The sequence below is a fragment of the Pteropus alecto genome, unplaced genomic scaffold, assembly GCF_000325575.1.
Source record: "Pteropus alecto unplaced genomic scaffold, ASM32557v1 scaffold98, whole genome shotgun sequence".
Classification (NCBI taxonomy): domain Eukaryota; kingdom Metazoa; phylum Chordata; class Mammalia; order Chiroptera; family Pteropodidae; genus Pteropus; species Pteropus alecto.
This window is the reverse complement of record NW_006443570.1, coordinates 17,627,120-17,652,045: the sequence shown is the minus strand read 5'-3', so window position 1 is coordinate 17,652,045 and position 24,926 is coordinate 17,627,120. Positions and strand designations below refer to the sequence as shown.

Below are 24,926 nucleotides of genomic sequence, written 5' to 3'. Positions count from 1 at the left end.
AATAAGATAAAATGGATTTAGGAAAATCTCATATTTCAATGATCACCCTTAATGTAAATAGACTGATCACCAATAAAAAAGCACAGAGTAGTAGATTGGATCAAAACACAAAACCCAACCACAATGCTGCCTTCAAGAGACACATCTCAGCTGCAAGGGCAAATATAGATTTAAAGTGAAAGGATAGAAAACAACAATTCAGGCAAATGGCATTCAGAGAAAAGCAGGTATAACCATACTAATATCAGACAAAATAGACTTCAAGATAAAAAAGGATAAAGAGAGACAATGATGGACACTTCATAATGATAAAGGGAAACATCCAGCAAGAAGATCTAACACTTATCAATATTTATGCTCCCAACCAGAGAGCACCAAAATATATAAAACTACTAACAGAACTAAAGGGAGAGACTGACAAAAACATAATTTAGTAAGGGACCTAAATACTCCACTGTCAGCTATGGATAGATCATCCAAACAGAAAATCAATAAGGAAATAACATCCTTAAATGACACATTAGACCAACTGGACATAACTGACATTTATACAGCCTTTCATCCCCAAACAGCTGCATATACATTCTTCTCTAACGCACATGGAACATTCTCGAGGACTGCCCACATACTGGGACACAGAGATAGCCTCAACAAATATAAGAGGGTTGAAATCATACCAACCATATTCTCTGATCATAATGCTTTGAAGCTGGATATCAACTATAAAAAGAAAGTGGGAAGAACCACAAATACATGGAGATTAAACAACATGCTATTAAAGATGTTGTGCCACTGGTTTCTGACTTTCATTGTTACTGATGAAAAACCTGCTATAGCCTTATCTTTATTCCTTTGTACATAATGTGTCTTTTTCTTCTGGTTGCTTTTAAAGTTTTATTTTTATTATTGGTTTTGAGCAATTTGATCATGATATGCTTTGGTGTAGTTTTATTCATTTTGTGTGTGTGTATGTAACTCCCAGGATCTGTGGGTTTATAAAGTTTTCATCAAATTTGGCAAATTTTCAGTCATTATTTCTTCACTTTTTTTTTTTCTGTCTTCCGCTTTGGTTGGAGACTTCATTTACACATATATTAGACCATTTGAAGTTGTCCCACAGTTTACCGATGTTTCTTTTTCCAAAAATTTCTCTTTTTCCTCTGTGCTTCATATGGGATAATTTCTATTGCTATGTCTTCAAGTTCACTAATCTTATTTCTACAATGTCTCATATGCTGTTAATCCCATCCAGTGTATTGTCACGTCAGATGTACTTTTCACTTCTAGTAATTTGATTCGGGTCTTTTTAGGCTATCTTTCATATCTTCAACTGTTTGTTATAGTACAGTGATAATAACTATTTTAATGTCCTTATTGGTTATGTCTAACATCTGTGGCAATTCTGGGTTGGCTTTGATTGCGTTTTCTTCTCATAATGGGTTACATTTTCTTGCTTCTCTGCAGGCCTACTAATTTTTGATTGAATGGTAGATCTTGTAAATTTTACCTACCTGAGTACTGGATCATTTTGTATTACTAAAAATATTCTTGAGCTTTTTCAGGGTTGCAGTTAAGTTACTTATAAATAATTTGATCTTTTTGGGTCTTGCATTTAAATTTGTTAGAAAAACCAATTTAAAAGCAAGTGCTTAGTCTAGGACTAATTATTTTCCACTATGGAAGCAAGACCTTCTGTGTACTATACATAATGCCCCATGAATTATGAGGTTTTCTAGTCTGGATGCTGGGAACTAGCACTCCTCCCCACTCTCTGAGTGCAGGCACTGTTATCTCTAATCTTTCTGATTTTTATTTTTGTTGTTGTTGTTCTCAGGTAGTTTTCTTATACACATGGGCTGATTAGTATTCAGATGAACAAGTACTTAAAACTCTGCAGATCTCAAGAGTTTTCTGTCTGTGCAGCTCTCTCCTTTGGTACTGTGTCCTGAAAACTGTAGCAGCCTTGGTCTCCTAAGCTCCCAGGCCCCACTGCGGTTCTCCCTCCCTGTGCCATGGCCTGGATATTCTCTCAAGGCAGTGTACTGGGGCAACTGCAAGGCTTACCTCATTCATTTGCTCTCTCTCATGATCACTGTCCTTCATTTTTTGGTATCCAATGTCTTGAAAACTACTGTTTCACGTATTTTGTCTGTTTTTTGGTTGTATCATGTAAAAGGGTAAATCTCATCCTTATTACTCCATCTTGGTTAAAAGTGGAAGTCTGTCACTGTTTAAACTTAGAGATCTCCTTGTAAGCCTACTACAAACGCCACCTCTCTTTGTTGAAGTTTCTCCAGGACATTTTCCCTATTTCTCACTCCCGTCTAAAGATATACTCTGACCTCTGTGCTTTAAGCCACTCACTTTATACTTCTACAAGCTCATTATGAGTTATGCATTCATATCCCTTGAGAGACCGCAAGTTTCCTGATGGCAGAAGTTGGTCTTTGTATCCCTATGTCTAAAACGATGTTTGATATGTGTTTGAGCCTCAATAAATTTTTTTTCCTTGTTTCTATGGTGCTAGCTAACCAACACTGACTTTTGTGTCATTTTAACCATCTTAACCATTTGTAGGTATACAATTCAGTAGTATTAAATGTATCACACTGTTGTGAAACAGATCTCCATAACGTTTTCATCATGTAAGCAGAGATATATATTTTTAAAAATGAATGTACAAAATTGGTGAAGACTTAATCTTACAGATAAACCACGGAGCAGAAAAGGTTGGTCTGCTCAAGGACTTACAGCTAGCTGGTGGGAGAGTTAGGACCAGAAGCCACAGTATCTGTTTCTTGTCAAATATTCCTTTCTACTAGGTAATTCGATGCATATGCTAAACAGAGAAGGCCAAGAATCGCCATGCATCAAAGAAGCCTCAGATGTGGAAAGCCAGAAGTTACTAATTCTGAATGGCACAATTTAAGTAGACTGGGCTTTTTTAAAAAAAAATTTTTTTAAAAATGTGTCTTGGTTAGCAAGGAATATAATATCTTTTAACAAATTGTTCCTTGATTTTTTTTTTTTTTTCTGACAAGGAGTTCTCTTTGTCATCTTGTAGTATAAGGCTGCTTTCCTATTCCATTTTATACCAAATTTCTTTTCCCATGGTATCTCTAGGCCTGGTATCTGTCTACCTAACATCAGGATATAATTCTTTGCTTCCTTTAGTAATGATTCTATTTGACCAAGGATGGATGAATGGATCAAGCTGATTTTTTTCCACTGTGAAAATTTTATGTGAATTTACTGGTTATGAGTTTGCTTTGTTTCTAGAAGAAAAGATATCCTAAAATAATCTCTTAACTTTTAAATTATTTTTCTAGTTATAAAATTAATAATGTCAATTATAGAAAATTTGACTTTCTATAATTTTTTTTTACAAGTTGAAAAGAAGACCAAAAATAAAACATTAAATACAAAAACCATTTTCTAAAAAACCATAAATGTCATGTTGGCTGTTTATTTTGGTCTCAAATGTGAAGAAAAGAAGGCTTGGAACAATTTTCCTATGTGTCGAAGAGAAGAACCTATAGGAAGTAATTGCTGTTACCTTTTTAAGAAAGACTGGAGAGATGGGCTTTGAATTCGACAAAACAAACCTTTCTCTTTTACATAGAGAAGTCTGGGATCTGCAGAGGGTCTAGCCAGGAACATGTGCCACATGGAACCAACTATGCAGAAGTTAAGAATTTGTTTGCTGAGGCTATCTTAATATTCTAAGCTCTACAAAATATTGGTGCCCCTTGCCCTCTCAAAATTCAGGGAAGAAAATACGCACAATTTAATCTGAAAGAATGAACTCTTACTCACTTCTCTAATGGTAAAATTCTTATCTGTACCTCGGTGCTGCACGTGACTGAGAGAATCACAGATACGTGAGTCTTGGGGACAGAAGTGCCCTTAAAGGCTTCTGTTCTCATGTGTGCAAATGACATTTTGAACTCAAAGGCAGAACTCGTCATTTATTTCATTTTGTAGTTTCTTCTCATTATGCTAGTATGTCAAGATATTTTGAATCTCGATTCTGTTATCTGACATACAAATTATCTTCCTGGGTTTGTGTTATTTGCACATTTGGTTAAGTATGTTTTTAACAAAGTCACTGTTTAAAGGTAATCATTTAAAGCTTAGTTCTACTGAATTTCTTCTCATTGAACTTATGTTAATTTTTGCTGCTTTTTTCACAAAGTACTTTAGAAATTATGAGAGTTTATTTTAGAATTTTGCTGAAAATTCATGTCAGGTTCAATGAGAACTGTAATTTTTGGATCTTTGTTGGCATTTGCAAAGCTAGGAAAACCTTTACCTGCCTTCTGCATTTTGGCACCTCTTCCGTTCTCCACAGCTGCTCAAAGATCACTGCGAGTGGATGGTGGTTTGCATCAAAGGTCTTCCAGTGTCTCAGGGTGGGAGTCACCTGGCCTGAAGCTTTGAACTGATAACAAAGCATCCAGTTGCCTTTTTTCTAGTTGAGCTTTACATTCCCTAATGCTTGTTTTTAGTTTCAAGAACTTATATCTGGATGGGTAAAATAAAAACACCTTCTATTAATATGGTACCATGTTCCTGGAATAATGATGTCTGTCTTATCCTTGTTCAGCCAAGCAGTGCTTCTCCCACATTTTTGTTACTACTTCCCTCAAGCCTCAGCTCATTTGTAACGTCAGTCTTCTTGATAATATTTTTACAGGCAACTGCCATTTAAAAAAAAAATTATTGTTTTTAGTTACCGCCTTCCTTCTATCTTTTTTTTCTACTGGTTTTCTTAAATCTGAGTGGATTGCTCTAGGTTCAGCCACACTGGTTTCTTTCATTTCTTTCCTTATTTGTTATATAAAACTGTAAAGATTACATGTGTAAGGGTAATGTTCCTTTCCTTGAGCATATTTATTTTAGAGGGCTTAGTCATAGATTAACACTTCACATTTTCTATAATTTTAAAAATCTGCTTGCTAAACTCTAGAGTTTGACTACCCTTAGACTTGCCTCATTTGTCATTCCAAAATCCCAAATGAAAATCATTTTCTTCCAACAGACCCAACAATCTATTATTTTCATTTCAATTGTGTATTAGGTTTTTTTTATTTCACCCCTGAGGAAAAATTAAAATAATGCTGGGAAGAAGAATTTAAAACCAGAGACAAGAATATGTCTCTACAAGGAGGAGAAAAACAGGAATTACTATTTTCCTTCTGTGGCTGGGGAAAGGTGTATGTAGAAGGCTGACAAGTTATACTTAGATTTTTATTTTATTTATTTATTTTTATACTCGGATTTTTGATTGCATGAGTTATTCAAGAGTCAACTGTATATCTGCTTGACAACATAAATAGTAAAAAGCAATTAAAATTTCTAAATCACCTATGTCTTCAATTCTGATGCTGAGAGGCAAGGAAAAAACTACATACAACCCACAACTGGCAGATTCTGAAACATTTGTTTTAATAGCTCAGTTACAAAATCAACAAAGCTAAATTGGATAAAATACAAACTCACACTATCAATTTATAAAGGAACATCTCTAATACCTACAGAGGAGTTTAATACCCCAGTATTTACAAAACTCAGATACTTGAATGTGCTAAAGAGCCTCCAGCACAACTTTAGAGGCAGGTTCAATAGGTGTCTTAGGAGAAATACTAAATGTTGGCAATAAAGTATCAACTATAAGTTTTATTAAGATCCAAGAACATTCACTATATAATATCGGTTATAATAGGACTTGATTTTTATAGGACTTCAGTGCATTAGGTTAGGGCTTTCTTGAATGCGAGGACCGAAACACAGTTCCTACTAGCTTAATCTAGAGGAATTTGTTATGAACTAGGACAATACATTGATGAAAAGTAATGTGCCAAATTGACCAATTTTGCATATCTAACAAAACTTCTTTTTGTTGATCCAGTTTTTATTGGATAGATTAGCAGGGCCTATGACGGCTGTAAACACTAAGCGTTCTTGGGCCTTGCGACTCTCTCTCACCCTTCGGCCTGTCCCTTTTTCTTCCCCTGAGCCTCCCCTCTGTGTGATTGGTAGCTCAGATGCACAGAGCACACACTCTCCTCTCTTCCCTTCTCAGCTGTCCCAGCAACTTTCAGGAGTGGAGCCAGAAACACACTATCCCTTATACACTGTTGTTATGTAAACTGATCAATTAACTTTGTGGCAAGTCTCAAAGGTTATTAGTTGCCATGTCATCTAACTGAATTACTATAAACTTTATAGTCAAACAAATTTTTAGTAAATCGGTAAGTTTCATAAGTTAGGTGAATGAATCATTTGGCAAATTTGATGAAAGAAAACTAAATATTAAAGGACAATAAAAGAAAATTTAAAATTTTAGTATAACCTAAATTTCCCATAAGAAATGCTAAAATCTGTGGATTTTGACAATTGCTTTTATTTTACGACCTGGTTTGAAAAGTGGGTAGTACCAATTTCTAGGAAAAGCTTTGGTCTGGATAACCTAAAATGCAGACTGCCTGTCTGCGATAGTCAAACCATAACATCTGGCATTACTATTTTGAGACTGGTTATATGAACTTTTGAGTCCCTTAGTACAATGCTTGTATAAAAGACATGCTTGCTGGTTCTTTGGAAGTATCTAATAAAAGGACGTCCTTCACATTTTAGGGATTTTTATTGCTAATAACTCCAGGCATGTACCACATAATGACTTTTCAGTCAACTATGGACTTCACATACAATGGTGTTACACAATATAACCCAGATGTGTAGTAGGCTATCCCATCTAGGTTTGTTTAAGTACACTCTATGATGTTCATACAACAATAAAATTGCCTAATGATGCACTTCTCAGAAAATATTTCTATCATTAAGTGGCGCAAGATTGCATATATTTTGGGTAGCCAAAATAACAAACAGCAGGGAAGTTACGATGGCTAAAGAATTGTGTTATAGTTCTTACCCCTTTGAGGACTTTTAGTTTCTAGTTTTATTACTAAGAGTTGTACTTGCCTTTCTAACGTCTACCTTGCTAGCTCTTTTTCTATTCAACTCATTCTTGCTGGCATGTGGGGGACATGGATGTATTATATATCAACTAATGTCTTCAAGTTCCCATTTCCCTTAAGTGGAAAATTATTTTTTATTCCTGAGCATCTCTAGGCTGGAAGATTATCTGTCATTAGGCTGTGTCTCACTGGGCAGTTGTATATATTTATTTTCTTATTTTCTCCCTATAATCTATATGATAAAGTTCAAATTCATTGGCATGAGGCTTTATAAGCTCCTAGGTAAGCTACTACTTTCCACCAAGCTTTTGCACATTCTGCTTCCCTTCTCTAGGGAAAATATCACCCGATTCCCAAGTGACCAAATACCAGACATCCTTGAAGACCCAGCCAGACGATCACCTGCTCTACCAGGGCTTTTTTGACTCTTATAAACAAGGGAGGCAGTTCTTCCTCCGTGCTCCCACAGCCCGGCCCTCCGCTCACTACCCCATCGTAGCATGTATCAAGCAGTAGAATGTACCTGTCGCCTTCCCCGTGAGATTAAGAGCTGTTTGAGAGAAAGGACCAAATCGTCCATCTTTGTATCCCACAACCCACAGCTGGACCTGCAGTGGGTGCTCAGAGAATGTAGGCTGAATGATGGTATGCAAATATAATTGTTTGTTTCCAATAAAATACATCGTTAAATATATTATGCATATATAAAATCCTGATTCCCAAACAGCCAATGAGACTTGAAATAAACACATTAAGAAATCTTAAAAAAAAAAATCCCATTAAGTTAAAGAGTTATTTTTGACAACTTAGAAAAAATTCCAACAGACAGCACAAACAAGTGTATTATTCACTAATCATTTAGTAAATTTATGAATACCTCACAGAAAGATCTAGATTTTAACATCTATTGTAATGTTTAAGGCTATGGGCCTTTAAAATAGATGATTACTCTAAATGTACAATATCTCCCCGCAGAGATGCTGAAAAAATGATTGGTTTCCAAGTACTTTTGGATTTACTCTTTCAACATGAAAGGCAAGGACGGATATGTCATAAAGCAAATAAGTATCTCTGATCTGCACAAAAATCCCAGAAAATCTCCATCATAAGAGCACATAAAGCTGAGGATGGCTGTGTGCCCCTGCATGTCCTCCAAGGGAGCTTTGTCCAAGGGCGGACACTTCTCAAGGCAGACGGGCCCAAGCACAGAGAGAAATGGAAAGCCAGCGGATGGCTCACAGTCCATAACAGCTGGCACACCTTAGTGCTATTTGGTTTTGGTCCTTGTTTAGCCACACTGAAAAGCTTTTAAGATCTCTGTTCTTCTGTGTATAGCAGATGGGTATGAGTATATATAAATGGGGTAAATTCATTCCCTGGATGCCTGCTGTTTGCAGGTGGGGTTTCCTATCTGGAAATGTGTAGGCAGGTCCTAACTGAAAACTTCTTAGGGTGATTAAAAACTAGAGCTTAGAATGAGTGATGCGTTCTCTCCAGGACAAGTAGAGATGATAAAAAGGATTCTGGTCCTGTGCAATCTGTCTGTCAATTCTCATCTCATTCTAATCTCCACCTCTCCTTTTCTCTGAACCTCAGCCCATTCCTCACCCACATCTCTTCACTGGGGCAGGAGGGGATGCTTATTTTGTGCTGTACTTGGTAATAAGAATTTTAGAAACATGAAGCTTTAATAGTTTGATTTAAAAAAAAAAATGCTACTTTTGTTACAATGGTTTTAGCAAAATGGCCATATGAAAACATCAAATGCCATCCTGGTCATTTTCGGTCTCAGTTCGTGAAACAGGTGGGAATCACTTGGGTAACTTACTAAGGGTATAGGTTCCTGGAGGTTATGAGTTAGGAGGCCTGGGAAGGGGCCCAGCGATTTGAACAAGCACCTCCCAATGATTCCAATACTGATGCAGACCCCACTTTAAGGAACCCTGATATAGAAAGACTGCTACTGTTTTGTTTTTTTTTTCACCGCTACATGCTATTTCATTGTATGAAAATACCATAGTATATTTAACTATGTGTATTTTGAAGGACTTTTATATGGTTTCTATGTTTTCATAATTAATAACAATGCTAGACCATTCATTTTTCCTGCCCAGCATCACTTTCTGCTTCTTTTAGGAAATGCTGGCCTTATATCCATGTCACCTGCAAACACTCCCACCCGGCTCAGCCTTGCCCCCATCTAAAAAATGTTCTTCTTCTGGTCTTATTGGAGACTTTCGTATTCTGAGGCCAAAGTGATTGCCACTGTAAACATTTTACTTATGTGGTGACAATTATTGAATTAGTGGGGACACTTTCTGGGGATTTTAGGACAGTAGTCCAGAAAACGTGGCCCTTGATTCCTCACTGCTGGCGAAGCTGGAAAAGGAGATGCTGGAAGTTCTTAGCAGATGTTTTGAGCCAAATGGGGGAAGTCACTGTGGGAGAGTGAAGGTGGCATGCAAAGAGAAGTAGAGACAAAAGACGGAGACTGTGACAGATTTGGCTCCCTAATCATAGCTGCTCCTCTTCCAAAGAACTCCAACAGCAGGACTTTTGGAGGCTTGTTTGTCTGGTAAACACAAATGACAACTTGGTTGGGCACATAATTCTTGGGCCCTAACCTTTTCCCCTCAAAAGACTAAAGATGTTCCTCCATTGGATTCTGGCATTTATTACTGCAGAACAGAGATGGAGGTAATCCTAACTTTTGTTCCCTTTGTAAGGGCATCTTACTCTCCCCCTCACCCCCCGCATCCCCTTCCAGGCTATATGCTTCAATACTATATATATAATCTGTTAATCTTTGAAATTAAAAAAGGTCACTAGAGGAAAAAAAAAGCAGGCACTTTAGATCTTCAGACAAAGTGCATTTAGCATAGGAAGGTTTTCTTCTAGTATGTTTTAAACTACCATATTTTATTGAATATAAGATGCCTTTTCTGTAGGCATCGTTCTGTACCCTTATTTTGTGTATTGCTAAGATGTTGCCCATTATCACGGTAAGAATCCATCAATTTTAAGTCACGTCCCAATTTCAGATGTTAAAATTTTTAAAACTGTACTTCTTTGAATCAATGTAACACAGTCTTACTTTTGCTCAATGTTTCTTTTTCAAATATACCTATTATTTGCATGTAAACTTTTTTTCTGTCTTCTATATCTGTCAACTTCTTTGTCATCGTCCCCTTTCTCTGCATGCCGAGACAAACTTTTCTTTCACATCAATTTTACTTCCTGCAATATCAACTGTGTCATTTCCACATTTTAATGTTGTTTTATATTTTTAATATCTTTTCTTACTTCATTCAAATAATTGACCATTTTTGTTTCTCAGCCAGCCCCCTCTTCCTCAGTCTGTCATGTGATCTTTGATCTGATTATGTAGAATCTATGCTTTCTTGAATTTTATTCAGGATACAGATAGTTTCTATAATGTGAATTTCTGTTATAATCCTTTTCAGATATAGGCTTTTCTTTTTAAGTCTATAGTCTGCATCTTTCTCACTGCTACTGTCTTCTTTTATAAGCCTCATAACCAAAGGACATCTATTCTGTTCTGGTGGTCTCACACAAAAGGAACACACAGATTCTTCTGGGTTCTTTCTTACAGCCCACCTGTTTGTAGTTAGAATCCATTTCTCCACTTTTAAGCTGGAGAGCTAGCTCATGTGCACAGCCTCTATTTGTGGTTTTGAAGTCTTTTACTTATGAAGCTACTGCTCTGAGCAGAAGTCCCTACATCTTGCTCCCATGTTGAAAGAGGAGTATGAAATTATTTCTAGTTCCTCAGTGGTTAAAAAAAAAAGTAAATGAAAAGCAGGAACCCCCAGCATACAACATGCCATGGCTCTTTCATCTCATAGCTCTTTTAGTGGCTGATTTAGTATCTTAAAATACCTATTCAATTCTGTCCTTAGATGTACTACATCGCTTAGAGCCATAATCCTGGAATCAGTACAAGAAAAGAGGTATTCATAAGTGGAAGGAAACTGTAGGAGTTTTTTTCTTTCACACAGAAGGAGGACCTTCTTCTGGTGGGCTAGATGCACATTATCGGTGGAGAAGGGCTGGTAGTATAACTATGGCCAGTGGGCCCCATTAGCAGACCTTGGTATTTAATGATTATCTATAGGGAGGCTTGCGAGTGCCAGGCACTGATCTGAACACTAGGGAAACTGCAGCAACCAGTCCCTGCTAACATGGGGCTCATGTTCTAGTTGGAATATATACGATAAAGGAATAAACAAAGTAAAGATACGGTATTAGATGGATATGAGAGCCATGGGGGAAAATCAAGCAGGGTAGGGAGGCAGGGAGTGCTGGAGTGAGTGGTCAAGGAAGGCCTGATGAAATGACATGTCAGCGCAGGTAAAGGACTTCCCTCTCAGTGGCTGTGGTTGAGTAACACTTCTAATTTCCAGCAATTGGAAAGTTGGCATCTCTGTTTTCATGTATATCTCTATGGGAAGGCAGAGGAGGGTGAATTGCTGTCACCATAAACCAGATACCTTCAATAATTATAATTTTAAATGGCCCCAATATTAGATGAAGGAGATGGACCATAATTTAATTAACCAAGCCTCTATAGTTGGCCATCTACATTATTTTGGACTATCTTTATTTTATTTATATATTTTTTAGTTAGGATGTATGCTACTATGATTAGCAGCTAGGCATTTGAGGAAAGCAGTATGGGAATACAGATCAATGACCATGAAAACACAAATTCAAGGTCAGGGACAGAGGAGCAAGAGACCCATGTGGCAGCAGCAGGAAGGCAGAGAGCAGTGGCAGTGCTGGGCAGGGCGGGCCAGGAGCAGAGGCCTTTGGGAGGTGGCCTCACTCCTCTGCTTCCTTCACCTCTAGTCAGGAGGCCTTACCTTCCCCAGGCAACAACCAATGGCCTGCTTATTGGTCTACAACTACCTGTGGTCTCAGGGGCAAGTTAAAAAGAACATAAGCAAAACACAGCAGAGAAACAGGTCAAGTGTTCAGTTAAACTCAGTACTGGTGCTCCTTTAATTAAGCAGATATTAAAGATACTGCTTAGGAAAAACAAGAAGCTGATGGCAGTGACTTCTGGCTTTCGTCTACAGAAATAGAAGCGGAAAAATAAGGAGTTTCTATGCCCAAGACTGGGGTTATACTGAGGTTTCCAGCATTCAGACCAGCAAATGCCTGGACAGCTGCTTAGGGCAGATGGGTCCTTTAACAGCTTAATATTGCAGAGTTTCTGGTGACTCTCTAGTTCGGGCAGCCAATGTGAGACCATCTGTTTACTAGTGGGCACAAAAGCTCACTACCAGCAGGTAGTCACTGCTGAGAATGAGATACAAACCTAAAGTCAAGTTAGCCATTTTCTTAACCTCTGCAAAGCGACCTCGCGGGGAAAACCGCTGGCACAACCACCACAGGAAAGGAAACTTTATCTTAGGTTCATGTGACACATACAATGGGACCATGCAGAACAATGGTATTCCAAAAGATTTTATTTGGATTTATGTCAAGGTATTTAAATGCCACGAGATAGACTGTTCACTTAGAAAGCTCTTCTGTTTTCTACTTTTCTGGACAGGAGAGGAAAATAACCATGAATTCAGAGCCATCTATAATATGCCAAAAAACTAGCTGTTGTTAGTTTATTATCGAAATGAAAAAAATTTAGATTGTAACATATATATTTGTTGAAAAAAGTTTACAGTGGAAAATAAATAAATCTCCCTCCTACCTCTTTCTCCCAGTTCCCTACTTCCCCTCTCCCTCTCCAGAGACGAACATTGTTTTCTACCTCTTGCATCTTTCTAGAAATAGCCTACAAGATGATGAATCATATATGTGTGTGTGTATATATACTTATGCACACACACATATCCTTACAGCTTTTTTACTGGCTATCTTTAAAATAAACAAAGGCATATTAAAGGCTCTGAGAAGTACTGTAGTAAAGAAAGCTATTTAACTTCATTAGCATATCCTAAACCTATTTGACTTTGGGTCCCCTCCCTTCCTCCTTTGGTAAAATTTCTGATCTGTGGACTCACTGGCATGGCTATATCTATCAGGTATTTCTGGATGGCGTCTGTTCTGATTGGTCTGTGCTTCAGCTGTTCTTTTTTAAATATCAAGTTTATTCCCATATTTTTCTTTATTTTTTTTAAATCTGTCTTTATTTTCTTTGTTCCTTATTTTATACTGATTTGAAACTGTGCCTATGCACAGTTCTCTTGCTGTTTTCCTTCTGGTTTATTATTTGCTTTGAATGAGGGCAGCTGTTTGCTGAAGTTCAGCCCCTGAAGAGGTGAGGTTACCTATCATCAGGGTTGCCCTACAGTTTCAGGTCAGGTTGTGACCTCACCTCATTCTCTCTCCACACTGCAGCATCCTCTGCCTGAAGCCATTTCTCCCCTCAGCTGACTACATCCTTCCTCTTCACCCTCCATACATCGGGTCGGCATGGCTTAGAAGTTCCCTTATGCCATAGGCACCCTGTGTGGTAACTCTGTAGCCATTTCTGCTCAACTTATTTTGATCAACAGCTGCAGGTTTGCCACTTAGTTGTTCCTACTGCTCTTTTACTGATGATTTATTCATTTTGATTGTTTATTTATTGAGAATAAGTATCGAATTTTATCAAATAGTATTTTTGCCTTCTAGTAAGAGCTATTATACAGGACTAGGTTAACAGGACTTTCTAATGGTTAACCATCCTTGTATTCCCAGGGTACAGCCTCATTGAACATGATGCATTATTCTTTTAAAACACTCTTAGATCCAATTTTGGAGCATTTTATTTAGGATTTAAAAAATTCTCTGCACTAAAATAGGATTGGACTATAATTTTCTCTTCTTGTGCTCTTCTTACTTGTTTTGGATATAGTGTTGTGCTGTCCTAATAAAATGAGATACTCTTTTCCAAAATTTTTACTTCTCTCTCTTCTCTCCATAACTTGACTGGAATTTTGCTCACGGACTTAAGTCCTAATCCTCTTTCTTTATAATTGTTTTATTACCTTGAGCCCATTCCTGTTTTATTACCTTGAGCCCATTCCTGTCAACTTCTAACCAGAGAACTTCTCCGACTGTACTTTAAGGAAATTATCTGGAAGGTAAAGAATTGGTCTGGACACAGATCCCTCACCTTTGGATTTCCATAATTAACCCAGGGGTAAATATGATTACATGCCACATCATTATGCTTGTAAAACACAATCTATTTCTCAAAGTCACACCAATGATATGATACTTGACAATAAAGGAAAATAGCTAGAAAAAAAATCAAATTAACCTTTCCTCAAGAAGTCAATAGCAAGTTTATGACTATAACTCTATGTCAAAATTCCAAGCCTGCAATCTCTAAGGGCAAGAAGGAGGGATTTTATTTTTTATTTGCACATGACCTCTTAATTCATAGGACAGGAACATTAAGAATAAACTATAAGAAAATCTAGCAACTTGACAGCCTTATTCTCTTTCATTTATAAAATGTAAAGGCATTTAAAATTCTTACATATATTAAAGATAGGAGGGAAAGCTACTAGAAGCATATCTCAGAATGCATATGCTGAGGAAAGAAAGCACCAGATGGATTCTAGGACCAGATTCACATTTTCCATCTCTTATAGAGGCATTTAAAGGGGTTGGAATTTGCTAAACAAGACCCAGATTGAGAAAAAAATACTCCAATTTCCCAGGCAAAACTCTTCATTAGTATAGGCATACAAATTTAAATCCTGTTAATTGTCCAGACTTTGCCATAACTAAATACTAGGAGGATAATAAGTCTGCTTATTTGTGTTATAGACTTTATCGTAGAGTTGCTTTCCCCAAGTCTTTCCCTTCCATTCAAAACTCTTCAATATTCCTCTTATCTTTATAATTATTTGGTAGATGAAAGAGAATTTTTCAAAGGCCCATATGTTTATTATTTTTTGATAATTCCTTAGGTTCTTATTTTTTCCCACCATATGACCATTAAACATTATTTTATTTATAGCATTTAAAAACATTTAAATATATAAGATATTTAAAGATCTATTTTGACCCAGAATACAAGGTTTAATAACATAAAATAAAAGGTCTGTGGAGCCTACTTCTAAAATTATATTTCATACATTTTTAAGCAAAAAATGAGTATAGTATAATTTGACATGTGGACATCTGATTCTAAATATGTCTTTGTTTAGAGAAATAAAAGCCATGTCTAAACTTAAAAAAAAAAAATACTAATAAGGAATACTTGATTATTTCCAGCAACTTAGGAAATGTCTTTTAGGAAGAAAAAAAAATTGGACATTGGGCTCACTTCTCAGTCCCTGAGTTTTGAGGAGTGGTCTTCTCCTGACATCAGTGGGGTGGGGAGGTAGAGACAGTGTGCTACAATGGGAAGAACATCTGACTTTGGAGTTGGAAACACCCCATCCCAAATACTCCATGACCTCCTGTGGGAAGAAAAATGCCGTCTCTAAAACAACTCCAACAAATAACCAGACAAAATCACTCCCTTGCTTAAAATGATCAACTCACTGGTCCCCATCGCCCTCAGGATCTGCTGTTTATATTTCTCACATCACTGTTCACAACACACACATTATCTAGGTTTACTCTGAAGTTCTCAGAATATAACATGTTTCACCACAACTCCATGTTTTTGTAGAGGTTATTGCTTCTCTCAGAGATTCCTTTAGTCTTCATGGACCTACATGTCATCCTAAACCTGCCTTCTAATTGGTTTATATTCATAGTAGACACACTCACTGATTATATTTGGGGTAAATGAGGAGCTGTGATAAAAAGTAATTTTTCTATCTTCTGGATTTAATTACATTTGGATTGGCAGTGAAGAAATCACGATTAGGGAAATCTCTCATTGTTGGTTCAGCTGGCGGCTAGAAAAACAGAGGTTCATTCCTAATCTTGAAACTAAGCTTGGATGCTAATTTTGCCTTCTGTGAAACAGATGATTTAAGTTTTCCTTATGAAGGGAAATAACTCAATACATGAAAATTGGCACAATCAGAGAGAATTATGATGAAAGGTTTCATGTGTTTGAAACTTGTCTTAGTTATGAAAATCAAGCCTTACCTCTTGAAATGATTCACCAGGACTCCAACAAGTTCTCCAATTCGACTCTCGTGGGTTGGCTGTTTGCTGAAGAGGCAGACAATGAGGTCTTTGTTGTCTTTTGTGTGGAACACTACGAGTTGGTCCTTTCCATTGGAGACACTCAGACCGGTCAACTGCAAAGAGACAAAGTACGGAAACATTCAGTTGGACCTCAAAAGAATAAATTTAAAAATATATTTTATAATTTATTAATAAATCACTTATCGATAATCCTGATGTCTTTAATTTTTATCAAGTTTCATGGAACAAGCAGATGGAAGAAAATAAAGAATAAAAATTAAAGAAATTGAAAACAAAAACAATAGAGAAAAATCAATGAAACAAAGAGCTGATCTTTCAAGATCAATAAAATTGCTAAACCTGTAGCCTGAAAGAATAAAACACAGAAGACTTAATTACCAATATGAGGAATGAAAGGAGATTATTATTACAGACCACGTAAACATTAAATGGATAATAAAGGAATATTTCCAACAACTCTATGTACATAAATTCAACAACTGAGACAAAACCAAATCATTCCTTGAAAGCTGCAAACTACCAAAACTCACCCCCCAAAAAATAGATATCTTGAATGTTGCTATATCTGTTAAAAAAATTAAATTTGTAGTTAAAAACCATTCAAAAAAGAAAACTCCAGGCTCAGATAAATTCTACCAAATTTCACTGGTGAATTCTACCAACTGTTTAAAGAAATAACACCAGTTCTCCATATCTCTTCTTATAAATAGAAGAGAAGGGAACACTCTGCAACTCATCTGTGAGGTCTGCATTATCCTGGTACCAAAAATAAACAAAGGCAGTGACAGAAAAGAAAATTACAGACCAATATCCAATATTCTTCACGAACATGGATGTACGAATGACCAACAAAATATTAGCAAACTGAACCCAATAATATATAAAAATAATACACCAGGACCAGGCGATGTTTATCTAAGATGTGCAAAGCTAGTTCAGTACTTAAAAAATCAATTCATATAATCCATCATTGCAACAGACTAAAAAAGAAAGCCACGTGATATAAATTGATGTAGAAAAAGCATTAGATAAAATTCAACATTCACTTGTGATAAAAATCTCTCAGCAAACCAGGATTAGAAGAGGACTCAATCTGATAAATGACATCTACAAAACACCACAGCTAATATCATACTTAGTGGTGAAAGACTGGCTATTTTCTCCAGAGATCAGGAGCAATGCAAGGATCTCCACTGTCATTGCTGTTCTACAACATCACAGTAGAAGTCCGAGCCAGTGCAACAAGGCAGGTTTAAAGAAATTTAAAAGGCATACAGAGTGAAAGAGAAGAAACTAATGTTTTTATATTCTGATTACATGATTGTCTACATAGAAAATCCAAGGGAATTTACAAAACAGCTCCCAGAACTAATAAGTGGGTTTAGCAAAGTCACCAGATACAAAGACAACATATAAAAATATTTCTATATACTAGAAATGAACTACTAGAAATTTTAAAATAAGGCCATCCACAAGTCTCCAAACAAAATACTTAGATATGAACCTAACAAAATGTGTATAGGACCTGTATGCTGAAAACTACAGCAGACTGAGGAAAGAAAAAAAATTAAAATGCTGATGAAAGATAAAAAAGAAAAATCTAAGTAAATAGAAATAATTTGTTCATGGACTGGAAAACTCAAAAATGTTAAGATGCCAATTTTCCCCAAATTGATCTACAGATTTAATGCAATCCTAACCAAAATCCCAGCAGGATTTTTTGTAAGTAACAACAAGTTGATTCTAAAATGTGTATGGAAAGACAAAGGAACTAGAATAACCAAAACAATTGGGAAAATAATAAAGTTAGAGGACTCACAGACTTTCTTCCTTATTATAAAGCTACAGTAATCAAGACAATGTAATTGTCAAAGGGATCATCAAAGGGATAAAAACATAGATTAGTGGAACATAATGGTGAGTCAGAAATAGACCCACACAAATATGGCCAAATGATTTTTCACAAAGGTGCAAAGGCAATTCAATGGACAAAGGATATTCAGGACATTGGAATAACTGGGAGGGAACATTTGGATATCCACGTATAAAAATACAGAAAAAAAAATAGTAGAAAAATCTCTGTGGCCTTGGATTAGACAAAGATTTCTTAAAAATGACATCAAAAGTATAACCCATAAGAGAAAAAAATTGTTAAACTGAATTTAATCAAACTTAAAACTTTTCTCTGGTAGGAAAATGAAAAGACTAGCCACAGACAGGGAGAAAATATTTTCAGATATATCTGATAAAGGACTGTGTTCAGAATATATAAAGAACTCTTAAAACTAAACAATAAGAAAGCGAACACCTCAATTTAAAAATGGGCAAAAATTTAAAGCCACTTCACCAAAGAAGACATATGGGTGGCAAATAAGCGCATGAAAAGATGTTTAACATCACCAGCCATTAGGGAAATGCAATTAAAACTACAACAGATACCACCACGACCTATCAGAACGGCCAAAAACAAAACAAAACAAAACAACACCACCACAAAAGTGAGAATATAAAATGCTGGTGAGGATGCAGAACAACTGGATCTCTCATATGTTGTTGGTGGGAATGTAAAATGGTTCAATCACTGGGAATAGTTTGGCAGTTACTCAAAAAGTTAAACGTAGAGTTACCATGTGACCCAGCAATCTCACTCCTAAGCATTTATCCTTGAGAAATAAAACCTTATGTTTGCATAAAAACTTATAGATGAATGTTTATAGCAGCTCTATTCAAAACTGCCCCAAACTGGAAACAACTGGAATATCCACCAATAGGTGAATGGATAAATAAACTGTGATACATCTATATAATGAAATGCTATTCAGCAATAAAAAGGAATGAATTAATGATACAAATTATTGATATGCAACAACATGGATACATTTCAAAGGTATGCTGAGTGAAGCAGTCAGCCTCACAGTTTACATACTGCATGACTCCTTTTATGTGATATTCTCTACAAGACAGAACTCTAAAGATGGACAACAGATCAATGTTGTCAGAGTTTGTGATCAGGGGGATTCAGATACAAGGAAGTTTTGGGGGGCGATGGACAACTCTGTATTCCAACTGTGGTGGTGGTTACACAAATCCACACATGTGTTAAGACCCACACACCTGTATACCATCACCACTACCAAAAGCCAATCTTATTATATGTAAATATAAAAACCTAACACCTTGATCGTTTTGCTCCCTAGATATTCTATTGTGGTCAGTAAAGCAAAAGCCCAAGTGATTTCTCCTTCTGTGGTTTGTTCTTCTATTGCAGAAAATACCAAAGTGCCACCTCCTGGCCACCACAGGTGCTGTCAGTTTAGTCTGGCAACCAGTATAGACAGGGTGTCCACTGGGGGCAATGCGGAGTGCCAGGCTGCCTGGGTTGGAGATGGAAGTACCAAAGATGCTAAAGGAAAAATCCTGTTCTAGGGGGATTCATAATCCTGTGGAAGAGACAAACAGCAAACAACTTTAACAGTTCATACATTTGGAAGGCTATTGAGTTCCATGCCCACATTTTACAGATAAAGAAATTGAGGTTCAATGAGATTAGGGGATTAGCAGACCCTGGAACTGGACCTCAGTCCTGCAGCCTGACCCAGACCCGTGTTCTTTAGCACAGCAAGCTTTTTCAAAGATTATGTACAAGTGAACACAAGCTGCATAAATAAGTATTCTTAAACATCAAGTGAATATATTTTCATAGGAAGTGAGTTCTTAGGTTGATTTTAAAGAATGCCAGGGTCAGTGCTTAATGGAGAGGAGAAAATATTCAAGGAATTGGAAATCAGTTCACCTATGTAGATCACGGGCTTTCTGAGGCCACCAGTAAGAGAATATATCAATCTTTCTGCCACTTAGATGCATCCCATTCAGCTAATTTTTATAGATGATCAAATTAAAAGTAGCATTTTCATTTTAAAAAACATTTTATGTCTGTGATGTTTCACTCTCATTTGATTATTTTACATACAAAATTAAAAATTGATTTTATATAGCACTTCACAGGAGAGCTTGATTAAAGCCTAATAAAATGAGAATTCTCATAGCAGTAACCCTGCCGGCACATCCCAGGAGCATTAGCTGCAGGGGTCTGGGGACAGAGATTCAGTAGTAAATGCTGAAACCGTCCAGAGAGAGGATCCCTTCCTAGATGCTGTCTGTGCCAGAGGAGAGGAGCCTGTGAATTTTCTCAGCCACCTTCCCACATCGGGGTGTGGGCGTCTCTTCCTGCCTTTCTGTATTCCACCCTGTCTGGGAGGGTTTATGCTGCTATGTGTAGCAATTCTTCTGTGTATGCTCAGGCCTATGGGCATCCAGAGTCCCATAAAAAAAAAAAAGAGGAAAAACAGCACCTAATATATTTTGCTACACGAGTAATAAAACATTAAGTCCCTGCTGTCGTCACGGCAAGACAAACAGCATCCAGAATGTCACCTTTTGCTCTGGGAGATGGGATGGTAAGTGGGGAAAAGCAGTGGAGTAAGGGATGGCCTGGCGGTCGATTCTAATTCAGCCATGTGATCCTGAGTGAGTCATTTAATTTCTCAGGGCACCAGTCTCCTTTTCTTGCAAAATAAATTTCATACTAGATGCCTGGTCTACCTTATAAAATTGTGGTAAGGATCAAATACTAGCAACTCAGGGTATAAAAAGGCAAATAAGCAAAACCCCTCTGCCTTTAAGGGTTTTGCACTCTAATCTAAGAGAAGATATGACAGCAATATCTAAAAAGCCCTACAATAGTACCATGCAAAGGTAAGGTACTGTGTAGAAAAACATCAGTTAGGGAGGGGCCACTATCTCAGTTAGCTCTGGGCAGCCACAACACACAAATGAGCTTCCCTGGACAGAAGTGAAACTCCTTATCAAGGCTTCCCCCTATTAGTTGCCTTTTTATTTCTCATAAATTGTGGGATCTCCATGCTATAATAAATCTAAGCCTTCTTCTTTGGCCTTGAAGATCTGAACAGGGCAGATGTATAGTCTCTGATTATAACCTCTCTCAATTCTCCCAGAGACTCCTCAGTAAGGAGGACCAAAGAGTGAACACAACTATACAATTAAGAGATCTGGCAGTTCGGAAGAAGGCTAGTCTGAGGAATCAGAGCAGATGTCTTCCTTTGCAAATGGAATAAGTGCAAGAATGCAGAGAGAACTAGAAAGAGAAATCTCGATTTTGTATTCTCATTTGTGAAATAACTGTGAAACAGACTAATATTAGAAACTAAAACAATTCTGAAAGGTAAATATTGATAAACTGAAAACACAATGGAAGCAGTAACAGAATAGATACTGCAGAAAATAAGAGAATAATTGGAGAAAATTTCTCAAAGTCAAAGAGTTGAGTCTTTAGATAGAAAAGTCACAGGTACCAGCCAGACATGATCAATGAAGAATCATATGGAAATGTAGCCAAGAGAAAGTTTTGAATTCTAGAATAACAGAAAAAAAATCTTCAAGCATTTAGGCATACACACAAGAAGTTACCTACACAAGAAAATAACATAAAGGTTTACATACTTTAAAAGAAAGTTGTTTCCTCTGTCTGAAAATGTAGAAAGGTGTGGGAAGAGGAGAGGAAGGAAACATTAATTTTGTCATTATTCATAGGAAGAGATAAGTAAATCCATTTTATTCTTGGTATTCAGAGAAATGAGTTTGAACATTATTTAAACAGTAACCATTTAAACAGTTTAAACAGTAACTATTATTAGAATTAAAAAGAATGTATAACTTTCCAATCATTAGTAAAAAGAGAATAAATAAAACTTGACCAACATAGCAACTCAAAAAAAAAAAAAAAAAAAAAAAAGAAAATAGCATGAAATTTTTAAAAAGCATCTAAACGACAATTAAATGTAAGAAAAAATATTGTCAGTTTCTATAAGAAATGCTAATGAGATACAACTTCTTCATTGGATAAAGAAGGCTCACAGATTAGGTCAAAACCAAAATTTAAGTATACTGTTTCTAAAAGATGCATCTAAAACAAAATGACATAGAAACAAAAAAAATGAAAGGATGGATAAAGATATACCAGAAAAAAGTCAGGATGGGAATAGTAACAACAGACAAAGTAAATCCAAGGCAAAATACACAAAACTTTTTTTTGTTTTATATTGACGAAAAGTATAACTTAAAAAATGGAAACCACCACTCTTCATGCATTAAATAACATAGTACTGAAACATATAAAGCTAAAACTGTTCTACGATGAGAAGAAACGGACTGAATCATGATTTTAGTGGGTGACCCAGTCTTTGGCAGTTCAAGTAGACAAAAAGCAGAAGTATGGAGAGACGCCGAATGATCAAACGATTTAATTAGCAATTACATGGAACTTTCCCGCAAACTTATTATGGTCCCTGAAACATTTATACATATTTATTATGTTTTAGGCTACAAAATAACACTCGTCTCTCCAATCACGGAAAGCAGGATACGCACTGGTCACATTCTATGATTACAGTGCAATAAAACTAGAAAATTATAAAAGGGTTAACAACAACAAAACAACCTTATTATTGAGAATTTAAAAACAAAGCACTTCTTTAAGCAATCCCTGGGTTAAAGAGATTATAGTTGCAATTATAGATAATAAAGAAGTCCGTGAGGAGAATTTTACACATCAAAATGCGTGAATGTAGTCAAAGCTATGTTCAAAACAAAACACGTCTTAGTTTTATTATTAAATAAGAAAGAAATTAAAATAAAAACTAGACAAAGAAAATAAATCTATCAAAAGAAAAATTAGGGTAAAACCAGAAGTGAATGAATGAGAAAAACAACATATATGATAAATCCAAGAGTTGATTCTATGAAAAGACCAGTGAAAGAACCAAACCCTTGGAAGGGTCTAATAAAAAAACCAAAACCAACCAACCAACCAAAACAAACAAACGAACAAGAAAACCAGGCAAAAACACAAATACCTAACGTTAGGAATGAGAAAAGGATTAAAAAAAGGTGTTAACTTTAAATATTATAAGAAAATAACATTTGTAATATCACATTAAATTAAAATGTGAGATGTATGATGTTATAGGAAAATACAAATTCATAAAATTAATTCAAAGAAAGATAAAATTTAATGAAATTGATTCATAACTAGGAAAATAATTTTTTTTCTGTTGTCAGAAAAAGACTCTCCTAAATGTTACTGGGCCCTTTGCTAATGTTATAAGCAGATTTTAAAGGCCAAGGTGATTCCTATGCTACTAAAAAAGTTCTAGAACAGAAAAAGATAGAAACCACTCCAACTCACTTTATTTAATCCTAGTAGCAAAACTTGATGATCTCTTATGCATGCACACGCGCACGTGCACACACACACACACAGCCAGAGACTAATCAATCTTGCAAGATGTAAAAATCCAAAATAATTAACAAACTGAATTCAGCAAGACAATACACCAGGACCAAGAGGGTATATATCACAAGCCTAAGGATGGCTCACTAATAAGAAATGCCCCAATATCACTCAGCTTATTAACATTTATGTGTTATTTGTGTGCTTGTCCCACTAGCATTATCTCCTTGAAGTCAGGCTTGATGGTGGCTTTCACTTTTTCAAGGCAAGTACAAAGTTTTGTATTTGTATCGTCTTTTTTATAATTCCTCATAGTATACAAACCAGTATTTCTCTTCATAGTAAAAGGTAAATACTCAAATGTATTTATTATTACATCATCACTATAATATTGGTTTTAATTTTTTCTTCTAACCACCTGGTAATCTTTGGCAGCAAGGCACTGTGGATAAAGGAGACAAGAGACTTTCTCCACTCTATAAAAAGAACTGCAGACTAAAAACAAGTATCATGACTGGGCAGAGAGACTTTAACCTGGATCTTTCAATGTAATTTTTAAACAACAGAGACTAAATATAATATCGTTAATAGATACCTTTTGCCTCTTATTATTTTTACAAAGCGCAGGTCAAAAAGAGTTAACTGGAAATTAAAAGATAGGAGACCCTACTCCCACTAAAATACTCCACACAATTTAAGCAAATAGGAGTTTAGAAATTGAAGTGTAATTTACATACAACAAAAGTCACAGATTTTTAAGTGTATAGGTGGATGATTTTTGACACTCAAATCAAGATACTTCTATCATACCAGAGAGTTCCCTCTGATTGTTCTTTTTAAAGTCTTAGTTCTATATTTATAAGTCAAATTGGCTTATTTAGCTCTTGAGAGCTAAAAAGATTAGCTCATTACTTAGACCTAGAAACTCAGGCATCCACTGTAGTAAGAACAAATTCACAAAATACTGAATTTTCTCCCTATTCTTTCTCTGTTTTCATGGGTTGTGCCATTATGATTATGAGAATTTTACAAAGGAAAAAGTTAATCTTTGAAGGTGACAAACAAGCCAAATGCTATAATGGTGATCTTAAACGAACTATTTAAATTCTTTTAAGAATAGCATATAGGTTTATTCAAATTTGCTTGAAATAGGTGGTTTGGAATTTAAACTATTTTTGGTTGCCTATATATTCTTCTTACAGTAAGATCCTTTGTGATAGAATTTGACTTCATTTGATTTCTCTTAGTGGATGGACAATCCTTGATTCCTAATTTCCAGCTTTCAATAATTAAAAAATTTGGAGGTTGAGGTTATAAATCTATAATTATTGGATTAGATTCAGTATCACTTTGTAGGTCAAGAACTAATACCCAGTATATGTCTATAGTTGCAAAACTGCATCTTGAGGTATAACATTAAAGAAGGTCATAGGACAGGGTTAAAACTCCCCCAAGTCCCTTGTAACTATGTCATTTTGCTTGCTGTCATT

General features: G+C 36.0%; 1 protein-coding gene across 2 annotated transcripts in view; it reads right to left on the bottom strand.

The window, feature by feature from the left end:
• The window catches only part of MYO1D (myosin ID), a 216,891-nt gene that overhangs the window by 72,589 nt on the left and 119,376 nt on the right, over window positions 1-24,926 (bottom strand). Inside the window, exons 21-22 of one of the 2 annotated variants that reach the window (XM_025041585.1) lie at window positions 16,065-16,219; window positions 15,204-15,421 (exon numbers count right to left, since the gene is read on the bottom strand). In XM_025041585.1, the coding sequence (XP_024897353.1) occupies window positions 15,289-15,421; window positions 16,065-16,219 (288 nt within the window). In that variant the 3' untranslated portion in view covers window positions 15,204-15,288. Of the gene's footprint in view, window positions 1-15,203; window positions 15,422-16,064; window positions 16,220-24,926 lie in introns of those variants that run through there. The other variant, XM_025041584.1, reaches the window with a different exon arrangement.